The 19999-nt window shown below is 40.6% G+C and overlaps 1 protein-coding gene across 1 annotated transcript; it reads right to left on the reverse strand.

The window, feature by feature from the left end:
- Window positions 1-8077: 8077 nt before the first annotated feature.
- On the reverse strand, window positions 8078-17799 carry FETUB (fetuin B). The gene is made up of 7 exons (XM_041406079.1): window positions 17578-17799; window positions 13131-13241; window positions 11651-11738; window positions 10956-11122; window positions 9986-10099; window positions 8967-9050; window positions 8078-8494 (listed from the first exon to the last, which is right to left on the reverse strand). Exons 1-7 carry the CDS (start codon window positions 17797-17799, stop codon window positions 8078-8080), a joined length of 1203 nt encoding a protein of 400 aa, XP_041262013.1.
- Window positions 17800-19999: the final 2200 nt, after the last annotated feature.

The raw sequence follows: 19999 nt of genomic DNA on the forward strand, positions 1-19999 counted from the left end.
GTCACTTGTGCCCATGCCCTGTTAAAGCCAACCTGCTTTTAAATCAGAGCAGCCCAGCAAAGTTATAAATGAATGATAAAAGGGCATGGTTTTAAATAAATTTAAGTGTCGTGTCAGACAGCCATTACCTTGACCCTGGATTAACATTTGCAAACAGCAAGTAAATGATTATATAGTGATTGAGCAGATTTTAAGGAAAGTAGGCTTTATAATACTCTCTGAACTACCCATCAAAGGGCCCGTTTATGATTCTTTAGGCAGACATTGTGCAATGGTGCTTTATCATGGAAAGTACTTATTTCTAACTGTGTGAGGCTGAGCCTGGCAGTAAGAAGGTCCAGTTTATGTGTGCAGATATTACACAATCTTAGTCTTCTGTTGACAATTAAAACAGTTGAACTGAAAATATGCTGAAATATTTGTGGTCAAATTATGGCTATATCCATATCCTTGTTTTTACAGATCCTTAACCACCAGGCAACTGGTGAAAGGGAAGTAAGGAATTCACTCAGATGTGGAAAAGGAATATAGCTCAAGGTGCACTGCAGGCTGGTGGTCCGTAGCTGCTATGTGAGTACCTGCTACTCCTCCAGCTAAAGAAAATTTAGAGCCGATTTCTATCAGCTTTACATCATTTCAGACTGGTACTCAAAAAGGGACTGACTGCCTAATACCTGTGTAATCTAGGTATGGCAAGAAGTTGCATTAAAGCTGCCTTTGCATTCTCAACCTGAAGAGTTTTGTGTGCTTTTTAGCTGTAGTAGTCTTCATAGACTTCTTTAGAGGATTGCTGGTAATTTTTCTTTTTGTATTTAATAAAATAATACCATACCTAGTAAGATTTGTACCTTTCAAGGATATGCCAATATCCTCTCCTAAGCAGAAAGGATGAGATGTTGTCTCATTGTATTGAAGATCTTTTATTCTGGATAGTTTAAGACATTCTTAAAAGGCAGTAATTGCTTGTCAGGGAGTGGCTGAAGACGGAACACAAAATTAAAACACTGAATAAGAAAATACAAAAATGCAGAGTCCAAAATGACAAGGTCAGACCCAGATGAGGAATTTTCCAAATCTAGGTTGATGTGAAGATTGGATTAGCTTCTCACAGAAAAAGTGCTGGCTGTATAATTGACTTGGGGGCTGGGAGCTAGATGATCTTTAAGGTCCCTTCCAACTTAAAGCATTCTATGATTCTATGACTTGGATTTGCATGTTTGACTGTGAAGGGGTTTTTTCACTTATTTTTGTGAGAAACCTTCAGAAATACAGTGAATAAACATCCTTAACAATTACCTCATTTAATTAATCTTTAAAAATTCCACGTCTTAGCCTGTCTGTTGTCTAAGAAATCATGTTTTAAAACGAACTGAGCTGAAGAAGTATATTTCATTCATAGTTAGTTCAGGACACACTTAACAGTTCTCTGGTAATAGATAAGCTAAATGGAGCATCTTACAATATTAGAACCAGGAGCACCCAAAACCATCATGAGTAAATATAAAATGCTTAAAAATAGACCCCCACTTGTGGGACTTGCTGCCACAGAAAGATCTGGATGCAGATACTATCACTGGGGGCAGAAATTGCATAGAAAAGTCCTTGGGCAGCAGGTCCTGACCTGGATATCAGAAGGACTCAGCAGAAGAGGACCGTTTAATGACCCTGGTAGAATGATTCTGGGTGCTGGAAAAGTACAGGGGGAATGCTGTACAGAGAGAGGCAGGTCATAAGCTTCTTCTAACCTTAATTGTCTTTTGCCACTGGGAGAGATGGAAACTGGGCTGGATGTGCAAGTGTTCGGATGAAATAGGGCATTTCTTTTGGCTTGGTTTTATAATATTTTTCATTATAACTACTCAGAATCTCTTCCAGAAGACAGTAAAAAAGCAGTGAAATAAATGTTGTGTAAATAATCAAAGGCATTTGAAATATATCTCATCAGTTAAAAATAAAGTTCCTGTTATTGCTGTGCTCCAAATTGCACCCCAATTCATTTATTACAATACTTGTTAATTTTTTCAAATGGGCAGTGATACTGAAGAAAAGCATTGGATTAGGTGATTTATAACATAATTCCCTCAGCTGTCTGTTGTTTGCAGATTGTTCTTTTTTTCCTCTTCTGTTCTGGGTTGTTCATTGTGACACTCATAATTTTTTTTTTTTTTTTTACCATAGCTTATGTATATTTTATGTATGAAATTGAAACAGTATGAATAAACAGTGGAAAATGTGCAATTCCTGCAAAATTGACTGCAGAAGTAAAGTAAGATTCTGTTCCCACTCTAGAGAGTTTTGTCCTTGATTTCTTTGGAAAAGAAAGATTAGACCTTTTTATTAAAGCATTGACAAGAACTTCAGGCACAGTAAGAGCAGTTAATTAAATATTGGTTGTACTTAAGTCAGAATAATGTATTTTTATCACTTCTCCTTCAGTCTGATATCTTTTTAAAAATTATTTTGTTTTTATATTTATTACTTTTAAGTTTTGTGTGTTGCTTTAATGAAGCCATCTCTGTAAATAGTTTGCTGGAAGGAATAGAAATATGTATCCAAACATGGCATTTCTCTTGTGTGGTGTATCAAAACCTCGTTTATGACTTTTACCAAGACTTGACTTGCAACAGTAAGAGGTGATCCACATTCAAACTTTAAGGACGTGGTAATAAACATCCATCCTAAACTTCTCCACAGCACTGGGAGAACACATCAAAGAGGCTTATCTTCCCCACTTAAAAAACAGTGTATGAAATGTGCAATAAATATAACTTTAAACTAGAGAGATAGGAAAAGGAGAGCTGACACGTAAGGAAGAAGATATGCAATAACCAATTCCTCCTTTCCTAAAGTACAGCTGTAATTATTTACAGATATCCCTGGCTTCTTGGGAGCACAGCTGTTATGAGCAGACTGTTCTCTGCCTTCTGCAGGAGTGCTTCACACCCAGGCTGGTGTCACCACATGGCACAGCTCTGTCACATGTGCAGGCAGCAAAGCCTTTCCCATCTCACACTGCGCTGCTCTGCAGCCACTCCTGCTCCTGCTCCTGCTCCCAAGCCAGAGCCCAGCTAACACACACATGTGTGACTCTAGCCTCTTTAGAGGTGAATTCTGGGCTGGCTTCTCTTTTTTTTCAGTCTGAAATTCTCCAGAGCTTCAGGCATTATTGGTCTTGATGCAAAAACCAAAAAAGATTTGCAGTTCTTGGGGTGGCTCTGCATTTAACAGGAATGCCCCCAAGTAGGATGGAAAAATATGTAAATATGACATGTCTTATTTTTATCTGCTGGGTGTAAACAGGATGCCTCCAATGCAAATGCAATGTTAGACAAATTTGCTTTGGTTATAGTTTTCAGAGCAGCAGCTCCAGCTCCAGCTTCCTCTCTCTGCCTGCAGCTTATTTTTCTTTACCAGTCACCAGTTTCTTATCAAACTTGTAGAAGTTTCATCACCTTGTCTATCAAATTTCATTCAAAGAGACCTTAAGTTCAAAAGCTATTTGGAGGAGACAAACTGTCAAGTGAGCAGGTTGACAATGTAGTTACAGAAGTCTTGCTGCTTAGGAGGCCTCAAGGACTAATACAGGGAATAAAAAGGGTGTCAGCATTCCTTGTCTTGTCCTCAGTGTCTTTGGCTGCACATTGCTTTTCAGAAAAAAACAGTCTAATTGTAAATTGATGACTGTAAGGATATGTTGAAAGACTGACCTTTTTGCAGAGGGGCTTGAGAGGCTGGGGGAAAAGATGAGGTTAAGAATTTGATGTTAGGAATGGAATCAGAGGGAGTTCTACATCTCAGATGCAGAAGAAAATGCTTAACTATGAAGTGTGTGCAATAGGTAGCTTCTGAATTATCACCAATAGAATTTATACTTAGTTTATTTTATAAAAACCTTGTTTTTAAAACCCATCTTAAGAACTTTGATGTCTGGGTCTTACTTTTTACATCTTCTGTTTCCTTTGAATATTACTGTTCCTATTTTTGCATTCATGGTGCCGCACCTATATTCTGAGGTAAGGGCTTGAAAGTATCAGATAAAAATGTCAACAGTCCTGGAGGTCATTGACCATCATTTATCTGTGCCTGAATAAAAAATGTTGTTCATGTGAAATTGGAATGTTTGCTCAAACAAACATCAGACCACATTTTAGACCACATATTGCCCAGATAAGTTATTAAGGGATGATATTATATCATAAGATCAATAAGTGTTGAAAAACCATAAAACAAAATTGAAAAGTGAATTGGGGATTGTCTGCCCAAATCCATCTGCTGCTCATCAACAGTACTGGATGAAGGGCTTCTTTGTGTCACTAGCCTGTTTTCTGCAGGACAAGGACAAGCAGCAGGTACCAGTTCAGAGTCCTGGGAGGAGGTGAGGAGCACTCGGGGTGTGGCTGGAGGGACACAGGGTGTGTTACTGCCCGGCTGCTCTGCTCACACTGGCTGGCAGCCGAGGCCAGGCCAGAAGAGGGAGAGGTTCAGCACAACCTGGGCACGTTTCTAAGAGGATTTCCTGCAGTCCTATTTCAGGGAGTCACTGTGTGGAGACAAGCTGCCCATGTGGGTGTGCTGGAGGGAGAATGCTGCAGTGCTGGCCCACTCACAGATTGGCATGAAAGTACTGAATCAGCAGCAGGATTTGAAGTCCTGATGACTAAATGCTACCAGCTGTTAATAATATCAAGGCCATATGGAGTGCCACAGCATCCAGGTATGTCCTGAGGACAAAGGAAACACCGAAACTATACAACCTCAGACTCCTTCTTGTAATTCAAGAATTTAATCTTGGACATCAGTACCAGGACTCCATTATGGTAAACACTGGTGGTGGCCCAGGTGACACTGAAACTAAGTATGGCCTCTGTGCTGGAGTGGCCACAGCAAATAAAGGAAATGCTCATGATTCTGTGCTGACCAGCGGTGCTTCGCTGATCTGTGCTGGAGGTACAGTTACTGCTCAAGTAAACATGCCTTCCTCTGTTTGTTTTTAAATCAGAGAAGTCCTTGAACCCAAATCCCAAATCCAAATTAGGGAAATTATTGATTCAAATGTCATTTCTGAGCCTCATCTGCAGAACAGGCTACACAGTATTCAAATGGAATGCTCAAAACTGGACATCCAGACTCACCAGTTTCCCCTGGATGTTCACACCAACTCCACTCCATTTATCTTCACTCACTGCGGCTGTTCAATGTACTATTGTAAGGAACCATAGTCAAGAAAAAGAACTGAGTGAAATGGGGTATTTGTGGCTGTGACTAGCAGTTAATGAGTCTGATTTCTTCCCCAGTGCTCCTTTAGGGGAAGAATCTGGTTGTGTATGTTGATAAAAGTCTCAGTAATGTCATTAAACTGATGGAGCCACAGTGAGAATAGAATCAACATGCAAACAGTTAATAAAAGGACTGTGCAGCAGAAGGGAGAGGTGTGGTGATTAACTGAAAAGAGGAGCAAACCCAGTGTTTTGAAAGTCCCTGAAGAGGCTGCTGCCCCAGTGCTCTGTTCCCTGACTCACTAAAGGCAGCCATGGATGCTCTGTGTGAGGGCATGGAGCAGTGCCTGGGATCCCAGATTTTGGCATATGGCAGAGCAGCAGTTCCTGTCCAGGGAAGGAGAACACACTGGTTGTGTTAGAGAAACCTGAGAGAAAAACAAGATGCTGTAATTCGATGACTTGATAAAAAAGGGAATGATGACACAGCCTAGAGCACCTACTGCGATAACAATTAGTTAGAATTTGAATTTTAGGATTTTTCAAGAGCTATCTGATTTTGAAAGTTTTTCTACGCAGAAATTAATGAAACCAAAATATATTGAAATTTCTCATAATGTAGAATTAAAATGGAATTATTTTTGGCTCAGTTGATATGTTTCACACATCAGTTTTTAGCATATTTTAATCTTTGAAGCAATTAAATTACTTCTTTATATCAAATTTATGTTTATAAGAGGTTTGCAGACTGAAAATGGACACATAGTTTCTGTGAATAAAATTTCACACATTTCAATATTATTTTGGCCCCACTCAAAATAAAATAATATTTTCTGTTTTATTTATAACAATAAAATAATACATTTTAATCAACTTGCATAATCCCAGGATACTTTGACAAAACCATATTTTTTGTCAGAAGGATCTTTAAATGTAGAAATTGTCCAGGATCTCTAGGGATGATACAGCTCATAAAAGCTTCAGAAACAACATTTTATTGATTTTGTTTTGAAGAAATTGTCTTACAGATCTGGTAGCAACTGGAAAAAGGCTTTATGGTCTCATACAAACCCCTTAATTATTGCAAATATCAGTGTACTCCTGGCCACAGATGACATTTCTGTCCTATGTTCATTCTTTTTCTTCTTGTCTTCTCATTTATTTATGTTTGTTTTTGTCAGTACAATTACCATGTCTGACTTCAGTGAAATCGATTTTTCTTGGCTGCAGGCTGTCGAGTGTCCCTGTGGCTTTTATTATAAAGCAGTTAATATGACCTATCTCTAGAAAGAATTAGGCTGATTTTTTAAATCACTGTTTTTCCTGCACAGCAGCATCACTAGAGCATAAAAATCTCAACAGCCTGGATTTGATTCTTCACCAGCCAGAATTACGTGCAGAGGCTTCACACATGTGTAGGCTCTTGCACATGCTTTAAGTGGGGTATGAAGCATTAAGAAAAAAATAATCTTTCTTGAGATTTTTCTATGGGAAATAAAAAAATAGGCTAAGCTCTTCACATTATAATTAAGTTTACCCACAAAATAGCAAAACCTCACTAGCTTTTAACGCTACCCAGTGCTGCAGTGCTGTTGTTCCCTGTTCATTCCCTGTCCCGTGCTGTGACCCTCTAAGGCCCTGAGAGCGTTGCTGCTCCAGGAGGGCTTGGTGTGGGGTGCCAGGCTCAGCACGCTGGGCTGTTCCTTGGTGGCCTTGGGGACAGGCTCCTGTCTTGGAACCACTTTGCTCAGGAGCTGCTTTCCTCAGGAGCTGCTTAAAGCTGAGGCTGCAGCGTTTGTGCCTTGTCCGAGCTGCAGCTCCTGCTGCATCGCAGCCATGCCCATGCCTGGCCCCAGATGCAGAGGCAGGGGCAGACCTGCAGATGCAGAGGCAGGGGCAGACCTGCAGATGCAGAGGCAGGGGCAGACCTGCAGATGCAGAGGCAGGTGCAGACCTGCAGGTGCAGAGGCAGGTTCATACCCGCAGGTGCAGAGGCAGGTGCAGACCCGCAGATGCAGAGGCAGGTGCAGACCTGCAGATGCAGAGGCAGGTGCAGACCTGCAGATGCAGAGGCAGGTGCAGACCTGCAGATGCAGAGGCAGGTGCAGACCTGCAGATGCAGAGGCAGGTGCAGACCTGCAGATGCAGAGGCAGGTGCAGACCTGCAGATGCAGAGGCAGGTGCAGACCTGCAGATGCAGAGGCAGGTGCAGACCTGCAGATGCAGAGGCAGGTGCAGACCTGCAGATGCAGAGGCAGGTGCAGACCTGCAGATGCAGAGGCAGGTGCATACCCACAGGTGCAGAGGCAGGTACAGACCTGCAGCCCGGTGTCCCTCACACTGTCCGGTCACTGTGGACTTGCTGGGACACTGCTGGTCTGTGCCTGACTCGCTGCCATGACCACCCCAGCCCCTGACCATGCCTTGCTGGCTCGCACTCAGGGCTGGCCCTCAGGCCTGCCTCCTGCCCCTGGACTTACACAGTGACCTGGCTCCTCCAGTAACCTGACTTCCATCCCTGGGTGTGCCCTGCTCGCCTCCCTCGGGCACCACAGGACAGACCCTGCCCTGCCAGCCTGGATGTCACACTTGCCTCATCTCCCCATCCCTTTTATCCTCCACCTTTCCTTCATGCCCTGCTTGATCGGAGGAATTTGAGAATTAAAAACCAAACACTGTTGTTGGAAAATGCCTCTGGTTAAATTTCTTTTGCCAATCTGTTCTTGTGGATAAGACTGAGGATGCCAAAGATGAAGACTGTAACAAACTATTTATTTACTTGAAAGTGTTACACAACTGGACAACCATGTTGCCATTTTGCTGGTTTTTTGTTGCACATAGTTGAGGTGCTGGGGTGCTGGCTAGGCTGTGAAAGGCTTTCTAGTTATCAGAGGATGGAGGATGCCTTCTGTCTGCTTTGCTTTTCCTGGACATGAATCTGATAGAGAAGGTTCTTCAGGAAAAGGGAGAATAACTGGTCCAGTGACTGGTTTGGTCAAGTCTGGTTTGCTTACTTGAGTCTTTTCTCCATCACAGCTGTGGGCAGATCCTACAGCCTTAGGAGGAGCTGGCTTTCTGTCTTTATGTTCATTTTGACTTTCTCTTAGGCTATGGAAAGTGATGTCCTCATTTGAAGGGGGCAGAATTTTAACCCAGCCCACTGTTTTTTCCAGGTGTGGGGAAAAATGATTGGCATCTGAAGGGGAAGCCTGTTGATCCTGCATGGATTTTCCAGGGGTCTGATTAGCTTCCTGGTTTTCCTCTTCAGTGGCAGGATCCTAAATAGCAAAGAATAAGCATTACCTAAAATGAAGCAGTTCCAAATTCCCTCAGACATGAAGATTATCCTTCACACCAAGAATCTCTAGTCCTCCAAGACCAGCTACAGAACAGAAGCTCAAATGATAGATGGATGTAACTACTTCTTGTGCCAGTGGAGAAGGGTGCATGAAACTTGGGTAACTCCAGTAATATCGCCTTGCATTCCCTTTGTGATTTACAATTTCATTGTAGACCATTCTGAACACATTCTGCAGGATTGTCTCTATACTCACTCTATTGCCTTTTTGTCCACCCAACAACAGTCTGTTTTATCACAAGAGAGAATTCTTCCTGATCTGACCTTATCACTTTCTTGAAGAACATCTTTGTGAATAAGAAAACTTAAAAATGGCTAGGCTTTCAAAAGTTCAATATTTGTTTTGTAAAGGAGTATTACTCTTGCAATATTAAGATTAGATTAAGAAATACCTGCTGACTGTAGATTTCACAGGATATTGTGACAAACTGTTCCACACGACTGTTTACTACAGAGCCTTTGCAGAAACCGATTTTCTGTAAGAAGAAAATACAAGCATTTTTTCACATGGAGCCCTGATACTAAGCTCCTATCTTGTAAAATAAGTGATTATGAAAGGCTGAATAGTTATAGCTCCTAAGTGTATTTGTAGGGATAAACAGCTTGGGCAAATTTTTATTTTGGGATTGGCAACCTCACAAAGGCAGGCAGTGTTTTGATAAAGGCCTTGTGTTTGCAAAGGAGGGTTAGGTAACACAATAGCAAAACTAAGCTGACTACTTAAGGCCAAACTACAACAGCTTGCTTAAGTTCTCCTGCAGCAGAATATCCCTATGCAGGCAAGTTGTGTGTGGACCATAATATAATTTTCCACAGAGAATCAATTTCATGCCATACTAGTGAAAGAAACTGTGAAAAAAATGCTGTTTCTAGTAGTTGTGTATAGGTATATACATCTATAGGTATCATGGCTATAAGTATCATGGCTTGGATCTCATTTAAAATGCCACTTGAAATGTTACCTCATGACAACATGCCCGTTTAGTCTTCCAGTTTTTCTTACAATGTTTTCCTTTGTTCCAAAATGTTTTCCTTAGCTGACCCAATTGTAGTATGAATATAGTCTTCATGTATTGCTAGTGATTTATTGTCTATGTCTGTTTCTTTGGGATAAATCCTTTAGACTCATCCAGATTTTTTAAGGTGATTGCTACTCCACCTTTCTCTGAATGATATTTTTTTGTTTTCTTTGCTTTTGGACTTCTAGTAAGAGTTCAGAACTTTTGCTGAAATGGTTCTCTATTCTGAAGCAGTCTGTAGACTTGCAAGACACTATAGAGCTATGATCCATAAAAAGATGATTGTGGGTTTTGGTTCTTTTCTGCAAAGAGCCAAGGAGATAAATACTAAATATTTTCTGAGAAATCATAGTATCTGGAAAACCAGTGTTTATGCAAGGAAAAGTACTTACAGCTACTTCTGGTGGAAGTGGCTCACACATCGAGATATCAGCAACCGTTTCATCTTTGGAGCAAGATGTCTCCCGAATTAAAAACTCCACAAAATATGCAGGACCAATGACCCACTGTAAATGAGAGGCCAGTGGCAATTAGAACTTGTGCATGTGTCAGGAAGAATAAAGAATTTCTTCTGACCTTGAAATACATTAAAAACTCCTGGTAGGTCTGGAAGGAACAGATGATACTTGGGCATTACTGTTAGTTGTGTTACATTACTTTTAGTTCTGTTACTGTTAGTTGTGTGTGAATTTTTTTGCCAGTGCTGCTTTATTGCCTGGTCATTTTTTACTTCTTATACATGCACGATCTTAATAACTCATGGATTGTTGTAGTGGAAATCGGTTTACATTTTGTCATAAGTTAGCATCCCCATAGAACTACATAGCCAAAGACCCTCTTCAATGTCTTGTTGAAAATTTCTGGTTGTTTTAATGAACAGGATCATTTTACTATTTCTAAAATTGGGGTTAGAAAATGAAAGTGATTAAATAGTATGTTGTAGTAATATCTGATGGTTTAGACAAAGAAGAAAAACCACTTTGCTATCTACACATACTGAATTTTAGAGAGACTAGGTAATACTGTGGTAAACAAAGAGGATTTAGCCATGAGATCATGAGCTCTCTGTTAGTCTAAAATTAGTTCTAAACCATGCTTATATTCATTCAGTGAATTACAGGTAGGTATTGGAAGGTATGACTGTGCTTTACTAAATACTTTCTATTAGGGAATTGCAAATTCATGGTGGTGGAAGAAGAAAGAGTTAACAGTGAAGCTTTTCTGAACTTTGGAAGCAAGTCTATGTCTTGACTGCATTTCTTTTTGCAAGAAATGGAATCAGTCTTGGATCACGAAGATCAGGAGTATTCTGGATGGAAGGATTTTTAAGGGCTAAACCAAGTCAGGTGAACCTTGGATTACCTGCATTGAAGCTCTTGTGACATTGAGGACAGAGAAGTAATGAGTTTGTTCACTCTCTCCATTGAACTTGGCAAGGCTTCGGGCGGCAGCCTCCAAGTATTCAGGCTTAGTTGGAGAATCATCAACTGGGCAGTCAGGACATACTGACCAAATATATCTCCCTGGAACTTTTTATTGAAACACAACAGTGTTGTTAGACAAGACATAACCATAAAAGCATGTTGACATTGTAGGTCACTGTAAATGCATCTATGCCCAACCCTGCCCACTTGTCCTCCACTCCCCAGGAGTAAAAATATGTGGTTTGCACCCCGCAGTAATTTTGAATCTCTATGTATTTACAGACCCATAAAAATGTTGCAGTGGAGGCAGACACCGAAGGAAAAATTCAGCCTATTGACAGTGGGCTTGCTGTTTTTCCTTGCCTTTCACAAACCCACAAAAATGTTTTTTGGTTCAGAGGGTAAAAGCCCATATGGAGGCTCTGCTGAGTGTCCCAGAGGTTAAAACAGTTATTAATGAACTCTTTTGAGCTGCATTACCTCCCTGACCTTATGATCACTGACTTGAGAAAATCAGGGCAGCTGAAGCTAATGGAGATACTGTGGTGTCATAATTACATTTAAAATTTAAAGTAATTCTATTTGGCAAAGAATTTTTCCAGTTCTCTTATAAAGAGTATGTTAAAGACATACCTGGTTGTAAAGTGCACTCATAAGTATTCAGATGAGCAATATTTCTTGCCTGATTAATATAGATAATTGCTTTGCATTGACCGTAAACCTAAAACAATATAAACATTTAGAAACAATTAATATTGCACCCTTTACTGATCATCTACTACCTAGACAGGAGTGGTTTCTTTTCTTCTTGCAATTATGGAATTCTTTTCAAAACAAAAATTTTGTTAATACTCAAATGACAATGAAGAACATTTCCAATATCTCATTTGAAAATAAAAGGCCAGCTCATCCCCTGGTGTGATTCTGAGCTACACAAATGCAGTGCTTGACTGCTGGGCAGCCTGTTCAGGGCCACTCTTCTGGCAGCTGAGAAGTGCCCAAGTGTCACAGAGTGCTCCTGGGTCTCTGTCCTGGGCTGGGTCTATGTCTGGAACTCAGAGAGTTTAAACCCAGAGATAATTCCGAGTGTCTGGATCCAGTCACCTGTCTTCCATCTTCCCCCTTTTCCCTATAATCATAGGGAGAGTGGTAGAAAGGACCATAAATCAGTTTTGTGGCATAGTGGGTCATCCTTGCACACAAAAAAATCTGACTTTGTGGCCGAAAAAAATACTGGCCTATTAATATCCATTGTGCTTTTATATTTAGGAGTTGATAGTATATTCTCTGAGAGCTTCTTAGATATTGCTGCATGTGTGCTCAAGGCCTCTGGACATACATTTCTTGGCTTCACTGAAGCCATATAAACCATATAGACTTTGTGCCCTTTTTCTGCTGAAAACGCTGTAATGAGAAGTGAGCAGAATTCTTTTTATTTTTTTCTAGTTTTTCATTGAAAAGTTAAGATTGATTGGCCTTAGAAGCAGTCCAGGAAAATTTAATCATAACTTCTTTATATATATATATATATATATATATATATATGAACCTTTTTTCTTGTCATTCTTCATTTTCTAAGAGTTTTTTTCAGTTGTTCACAGCAGTTTTGGTCACCTGTAGCAACAGTCTTGGAGCACTTTCTGTCTTTGCAGCTTATCTTGCTGAGCTTTCCTTTTTCTCCTATTTCAGTGCAATTTTTGCAAAGTTGTCAGAATAAAAGTGAAATTAAACTAAACCAAAAATCACATGTTATATAAAAGTATGTTTCTTTTATTCCCTCCTTGACAGGCTGTCTTTAAAATAAACTCTTATAGGGTTGCTATAAAAAGTAAACCATTATTCTAAATAGTGTCCTAGCATGGCTATTTAGTTTGGTCTCTCTATTAGCTCTGGTCAAAAACTTTCTTTTAATTTTCACTTTTTAAAATAAATCTTACCAGTCTATAAACTGACTAGAAGGTACAGAGTAAAATTGTGGATATTATAAAATATCTTTAATTTTTTTCTAAGCTTTGTTGCCCACTAAAAATGCAAGTGTAGGGATTTTGCAGTCATCAGTAGTACCTGAGTAACTCATCATATGTGAGATTAAATAGAAAAATAAAATCCTTACAGTCGAATGAGCAGGTCTGGTGTTACAGTTCTTCCACAACTTTTTGCTGAGTACATGGCACTCAGTATCTACTACATCCAAGATGAGATAGAAGACAGAACCAGAGATCTCCTGAAAACAAGAAATAAAAGGGTCACATCCCAGTTTTGTATCAAACAAAGTAGGGACTCATAAAAAGGAGAGCTGAAGAAATGGGAAACACACAGGTGGAATGCAGAGATATCCTGAAAACTGAACACTCTCTGTGACAAAAGTGGCAAATCAGGTGAAATTCAGGTCTTGTTAGAACAGGCTTGGTCATGCAGCTAGCTTTATATAAAGAACAGTCCTTTGGTCAGTTTTATTCTTCTGTTTCTGGTACCAACCAGAATCCAAGAATAAAGACTAAACATGTTGATGTTTTCACTGTCAACTGCATTTTTTTATCAGACTTGAAAGGTAGGTTATTTTGCCTGAAATAAGAACGAGATTGTAAATACCACAACTAATAAAAAACTGCTAACATGGAACATTCCCAGCAGGCATTAGAAAGAGAAATATCTTATTTCTTGGGGCAGTGTCTTCTTCAAGTGTGGATGCTTTGCACTTGCTCTAAAGAGGCAAAGGCTGTGTTGATAGAGAAGCTTAAATATTCTCTCAGCTGCCAGGGAGTCCTGTGAGAGACCTTGCAGGGTCACGTGGGTGTCTCAGACTCACTTAAAGCTTCAGTCCAGTCCTTGAGTTCTGACCTGTGCTTAAGTCCAGAAACCTTTATTCAGATCACTGCAGCACAAAGCAATTCAGGCACACCTTTCCAGGCAAGAAGTACAAGGAAGGACTAAAAATACAGTTCTAGATATCTAGTGCTTACATCACAGTGCAGGAAGATGAGCTGCTGCTTGGTGCAGCTCCTCATTCTGCTTCCACAGTAGATATGGGTAAGCACCTTTCCAGCATATTTATCAAGGATACAGCTTAGTTGGATCATGTTTTATTTATATCCTTAGTGGAAAGCTGGAAAGAGGGCAACTGTCATTTATACAACCTAAAGAACTTAGGTGTGAGCTACGTGTTTAGACTGAGATTATGTCTTTGCTGAAGGGGGAGAAAAACCAGTCTGAATGACAGCAGTGTTCATTCATCCCTGCTTGATGTCATTGTGCAGAAAACATTAAATGGGGCAACAACCTTGTGGAAGTCTGGAGCCAATATCTGTATCATTTTGGCTTTAGTTTTGGCCTCTGTTTAACAGTGACTAAATACCAGTCCATAGGGCCTATGAGGCTGGAGTACTGCTGACTTTTTTTGTCTTCATACTGCTTAGAAAACCACAAAGTGGTGTCTGCTCTGGAGTTCTGAGCAGATTGAGAGATACAAACTACTCTGATCACACCTCTAGAGATCTGAGGGATGGTGATTTTATGTGAGCTCTACCATGTATACTAGTAATACTAAACCCTTTAAATATGAAAGGGCAAAATGAAAATAAATATAAATAATTATTAAATTGTTTTGTTACTATTGTCTTTTAGTTCTATTCTTACATATGCAACTTCTTATGCTTTCTAATATTTTTTGTATTTTCATATTATCTTTTTTTCTAAGTGTTCTATAAAGTGATCTGGCAATGCCTTACACTGAGATCTCAGGACTTGCTTACACTAATCCTGAGGTTTAATTATAAGTTTCATTTTGAAGGCTGTGGAAAGATCAAAAGTTATTTTGACAAAGAGTGACACTGAGGTGCAGCAGTGCTGTTTGTGCAGTGGCACAGCAATATCCCCACACCTGGCTGCAGAGATCCTTCTGTGGAAGGGACTAATCATAATTTTCTGTTTACGTATAAGATATCTAAATAACATTATGATAATTCTCTTTAATATGATAGCTAATACAGCTTAAATCAGTAAGCACACAGTAAGACCAGTCAACGAGTAATTGCTATTTGCTGAAAATGTGTTTTGGAGTAGTGCAACATTTGGTACAAGTTTGTAACTTTAAATATGACTTCTATAAGAAAAAAGCCATCACTAAGACTATCCACATGAAGAAGAAATAGCCAAGAAAAATGTACATCTTTAAAGAGTCTTATATTTGGAATTGGTGACTTGAGCTTTCAAACTGGTTGTTAAGGTGTTCTGGAGGCAAAAGGACACAAATACCTCATTAAAGAAATGTTCTTATAATCAAATGTGTTTGGTGTTAGATGGGTTTCCTCAGCTGAATCATGAATATTGATTATAAAGAGTGGTGATCTTAGAAACACTAAATACACCTAGGGCAGACCAAACTGTATTTCTTGTTGCCTATAGGTCTCTTGTATAACACCAGCTCTAATAAGCAGATAAGTTTATTATAAAATCTACACATCTTTTGGTCTACCTGCTTCTGTATGTATCATTCTCCCCCAGGGAAAGGATAATTTGGGGCTTGTTCAGAGCTCAGATCACTGAAGATTTAATCATCCTTATTTTAATTTTCATTACAAGACAGTTATGCAAAGGCCTTTTGATATCTGCTTAGTATTGAATAAAAAGTTGTATATCTTTCCACTGCCAAAAAGATTCCTTCCTCAGCACTGCTGGTGCCAGGCTGCAGTGTATGCTGGGCAAGCCAGAGATGTGGCAGCAGGGTGACCTGGTGCAAGGGAAAGAAATAAAATATTTTGGCATGTTTTGTAATTTTGGTTAAGTACCCATCAGTGAAGCTAATCATGAGTATCTTGTATGAAAGCAAGCTCTGTCCTACTTGCATATAAGTTAATAGCAGATGGCTCATTAGTTTCAATTAGAGCAAAGCTGAACCACAGGTAGCTTAAGGGCAGATTTGAATTTGAAGTAACTTTGAAAATGTTTTTATCCTCAGTACTACTTAATAAAGTGAGAGGAAGGACCACTGACTGGTACGCAGGGAAAAAAAAAACAAAAAAAAAACTTAATTTTTTTGAGAGGAATGGGAAGTGGCATAAGGCTGTTACTGTGCATGAACCCCTTGACATTGCTGACTGCTGCTTATGTACTCAGTCCCAGCAGCAGCAACCATGGGACAAAGGGCTTAGAATGTCTAGTTTGTTATTGCAATGTCTTGAAACACCTTATTTACAGGATACAATAATAGATGAAAAAAAAATAATAATAAAACAAAATAAGTAAATTAAACCTTCAGATGAACAAAGTATGCTTGCTCTAAAGCAATAAGTTAAGCCTTAGGAAATTCAGTGACAGACAAATCACAACCAAGGACCAAAATTCTCCAGTGTTGAGACATCTTTGGCACAGGTGAAGGGAGAAGTAGGGAGATAACTGAGGTGTTTTACAGCATGTCTGCACCCACCATGCTGCACTCTAGGGTACTCATAGGGGGCTCTAATTATTGTCAATAGGAAGTAGCCCCAGGAAGGAGTCTGAGTACCAAACTCTATGAAATAGCCCCAGGAAGGGGCCTGAGCACCTAACTCCCTGCCTGCTGATGTGGATTCTGGGCCAGCTCACTTGCATCGCATGGGAAAATTCTGAAGAGACCTGATGCAGTTGCTCAGTGGGCACATTCTGTCACCTGAGCAAGGCAATATAGAGAACACAGTGAACAAAATACAGCAGAGCATCTTTAGCTGTGTGAGAGATCTCGGGTTGCTGGAGTCCACAGTGTGTCTGCAGGAACCATGTCCTTGTAAGAGCAGCAGGAAGAGGTGTCATATCCTTGCCAGCACAGATCTTTAAGCATCTGGCAACAAGCCTAATTTTATTTAGTGTTCAGAACTCAGCGTTTCAGGTAAGGTAAGCTTATGGGAAGTGAGCAGGCATTGCAGGGAATGCTAGCAGCAGGCTTCCCATAGTGCCTCATCTGCTGCAGGCCCTTGTGAATTCATTTCAGGCTGTCCCTAGTTAGTGCCAATAGATTCAGTTATTGTAGCACAAAATTGTCATAAATTAAGCAGACACAGAGAAATATGATACTTGAGGAAATGTGTGTGATATTCTGTAGGTATTTTCAGTGTATTTTTTGCCCTTGAACTGGTTTCAGGTTTCTTCTGGAGAATGAGTCATCTTTTAGAGGTCTGTAAAGGAATTCCTCGGTCCCAAGCAGGATGTGTTTACACCTGTTAGTGCTCATATCTTTTGTGCAAAACACACTATGACTTACTAGCCTTTGCACTCCAACTGCTCAAGGCAGGGGGAGGAAGGTGTAAAATGAAATTAAATCAGAGTATTGGTGTTTCATATCAAATTTGAACTGATGCCTGGAGCTATTCCAAGGGCCTGCAGCAGAGAGTCATGACTGAGATTTGCTCTCTAATTGCCCACAGTGTGATGAAATTGTTTCTAGTCTGTGCATAAAGTTGACATGGCCTCTGGAGTCCTGTGAATAGAGCTTTGCGTTTGCCTTTGGAAATATTTCTTCATTCAAATAGATATTTCTGAGAAATAGACACAGGGAGGAACACATATTGAGCAAGAGGGTGACTTACCTGTGGCTGTTCTCGGGCGCTGACAATTCTGTAGAGGCTGAGCACGTAGCCCTCCTCTCGGTCAGCGTTGATGTGGCGCAGAGCCAGGTCTGCAGCCTCCTCCACTGCGGCGTCATCGCAGCGGGGGCAGAGCAGGGCAGCCCCTGCTCCTGGGGACGGAGGGGCAGCAGTGCAGGAGCAAAGCACCTGCATGCCAAAGAGCATCCAAGCAAGCCAAACCATTCTGCTTAGAGAGCCAGTGCTGCAGATCGGGGTGGTCAGTCAGGATGGAGGGGCTGAGACCTGAGCAAGATAACAGACCTTTATAGCGAAGCTGTGTCTCTTTATAAACTTGTGCCCCCTTTTTATTGCATACTGACCATCACCTTTAAACCTACAGCTGCAACAGTAAACACTAAGTCAATGATTACAAGGTTTTACAGAAGTGTTGTTGCTCCCTCTGAGACAAGACAGCAATTTTTCCTCCTGGCTTTCCATCTCTAATTTGGACTTCACTGGGCAGATCATGCAATTTTGACCTCATAGCAAGGGATAAGAATACACACACAAAGCTGCTTCCTTAAGAAACCAGATTTGCTTGAATAAGTCTATGTGCAGAGCAACTCTGGCTTCAGTTCTGTTCTGTCAGTGATCCAGTTCTTCTGCCAAATAAAATGAAGACAAGGGTCTCAGTAATGTGAACAGAAAATGGATAAATGCCACAAGGTTGACTGATTTTGCACTTTGTATTTGTTAAATGACAGTTTTAAACAAATATATTGACTCTATTATATGCAGTCAGTTTGGTTGTGATAGAAAGCTCAGTTTGGATTCATTCTGTGAGCATTTCTACTCGTCTGGCTACCTACAGTTGAATGCTACCCCTTAGCCCTGGAGGCATTGACACCCCTCAAGGGTCATGGCAAATTCTTCCTGGAGAAAGTTTAGTTTGAAATGACAGCAGTGTGCCTTGTGAATAACCTGTCAGGAACTCCATGCTGAAGACAAGGGGGAATAACTTTACAAGTAGCTTCTGTCTTGAAGATCTGGAGAAGTGACAGGGACCATTACTTGGGGAGGATGCCAGTGAATGTCACTGGTTTTCTACTAAGGGGCAACTGCAGCATTTCACCTTGAAGTATACCAGAAGCTGGGTTACCATGTCCCTAGCTCTGGGTCTCTCATGGGACTCTGTGATTGCTCTTTCTGCTGGAGAACACCAAGTACCTTTAGTTTTGAAAGTTCTATTGAATGAGGAAGAAAAAGTGCAAGTGAAGAGCATAATTGTCTCTTCAATACTACTGTGATGTTTGGAGTAGTTAAAGATTTCTATATTGTCACTTTTTTTATTGTCTGTGTAAAGAATCTTAGCCCAGAAGTGTTTAAAGCATCTGGGAGATGGCAGAATGTGTCCCAGGGAATGTCCATAGAAAGCTGGGATTATAGATACAGCCGGAAGACCTGCAGCAGTGCTGGAGCTGAAACTCCTCTAAGAAGATTTTGCTTGGTGGCAGAGGTGCAAAAACCTGATAGCAGGACAGAAGGGGCACATGGCTGCTAGAGTGAGCCCCTCTCGTGTTGGGTGAGGGATAATGCACGGTCTGTGTCCCAGAGGGATGGGATACAAGGGGTGAATGTTGGGAAACACTGCTGTAGCCATAGTACAGGAACCGCAGCAGCAGCAATGCAGACTCACTCCCATTGTTCCTTGTGCCTGGGGCTGCTTCCCCTGCAGCTAAAGGATAATAACTCATTTTCTTTATCCTTACAGTGCATGGCATTTCTATGGAGATGGGTGCCAGTTAGTACTGGCTGTGTCGGTGCTTCTTATAATAGGGGATTGTTATATCCCTGACTCTGTTCTTTGTACTCTTCCTCTGCCTGGAAAGGAAAAATTCCTCTGTTGAAGTGGCTGACCTCAAAACATGGACACAGCTGGGAAATCCGAGCATGTTCAGCCAAAGTAGCACATGAAGTACATGAGCTTTTGCAAAACAGGGTCTGAAAAAGCTGAAAAACATTGTCAGCTAGTGATGCAGACCTGGCAAAACTCTTCATGCTGCATTTCAAGGGAGGGGGAATTTGTATTTAATCTACCACCATTTCATATGTCTCATTGCCCAGAGAATCGATTGTTAAATACTGACTCTGTTACTAAGGCCCAGGTGCATGAAAATGGGGCTATACTGGTGGGAGACAAAGTGATTGCTTCAAAGCAGTCATGGAAAACAGATCTGTAAGGAGGCACGGTGTGTCCTTAAGAGGACAAGGGAGAAGAGGTGCAGCAACCAAACTGGAATGCACAGAGAAAATTTGTTTCTTCCTGTTTTAGAAAACAAGGGATTGGTTTCACCAGGTATAGAAGAACATCTGTGAGTATGGAGCCTGCAGATATTTCTGCTACATACCTTTGCTTTGTGTGGTTTGAAAAGGCAACAAGAAA

The sequence above is a fragment of the Onychostruthus taczanowskii genome, unplaced genomic scaffold (assembly GCF_017590055.1).
Source record: "Onychostruthus taczanowskii isolate IOZ18803 unplaced genomic scaffold, ASM1759005v1 scaffold24, whole genome shotgun sequence".
NCBI classification, from domain to species: Eukaryota; Metazoa; Chordata; class Aves; order Passeriformes; family Passeridae; genus Onychostruthus; species Onychostruthus taczanowskii.

Excerpts from the sequence above, each read along its gene's own strand:
- FETUB (XM_041406079.1), bottom strand. The coding sequence starts at position 17,799 with ATGGTTTGGCTTGCTTGGATGCTCTTTGGCATGCAGGTGCTTTGCTCC. Across the intron at positions 10,100-10,955 it reads TCACAAGAGCTTCAATGCAG|TGGGTCATTGGTCCTGCATA; the intron begins GTAATCCAAGGT and ends TCTCATTTACAG. Across the intron at positions 8,495-8,966 it reads GTGAAATCTACAGTCAGCAG|GATCCTGCCACTGAAGAGGA; the intron begins GTATTTCTTAAT and ends TTTGCTATTTAG.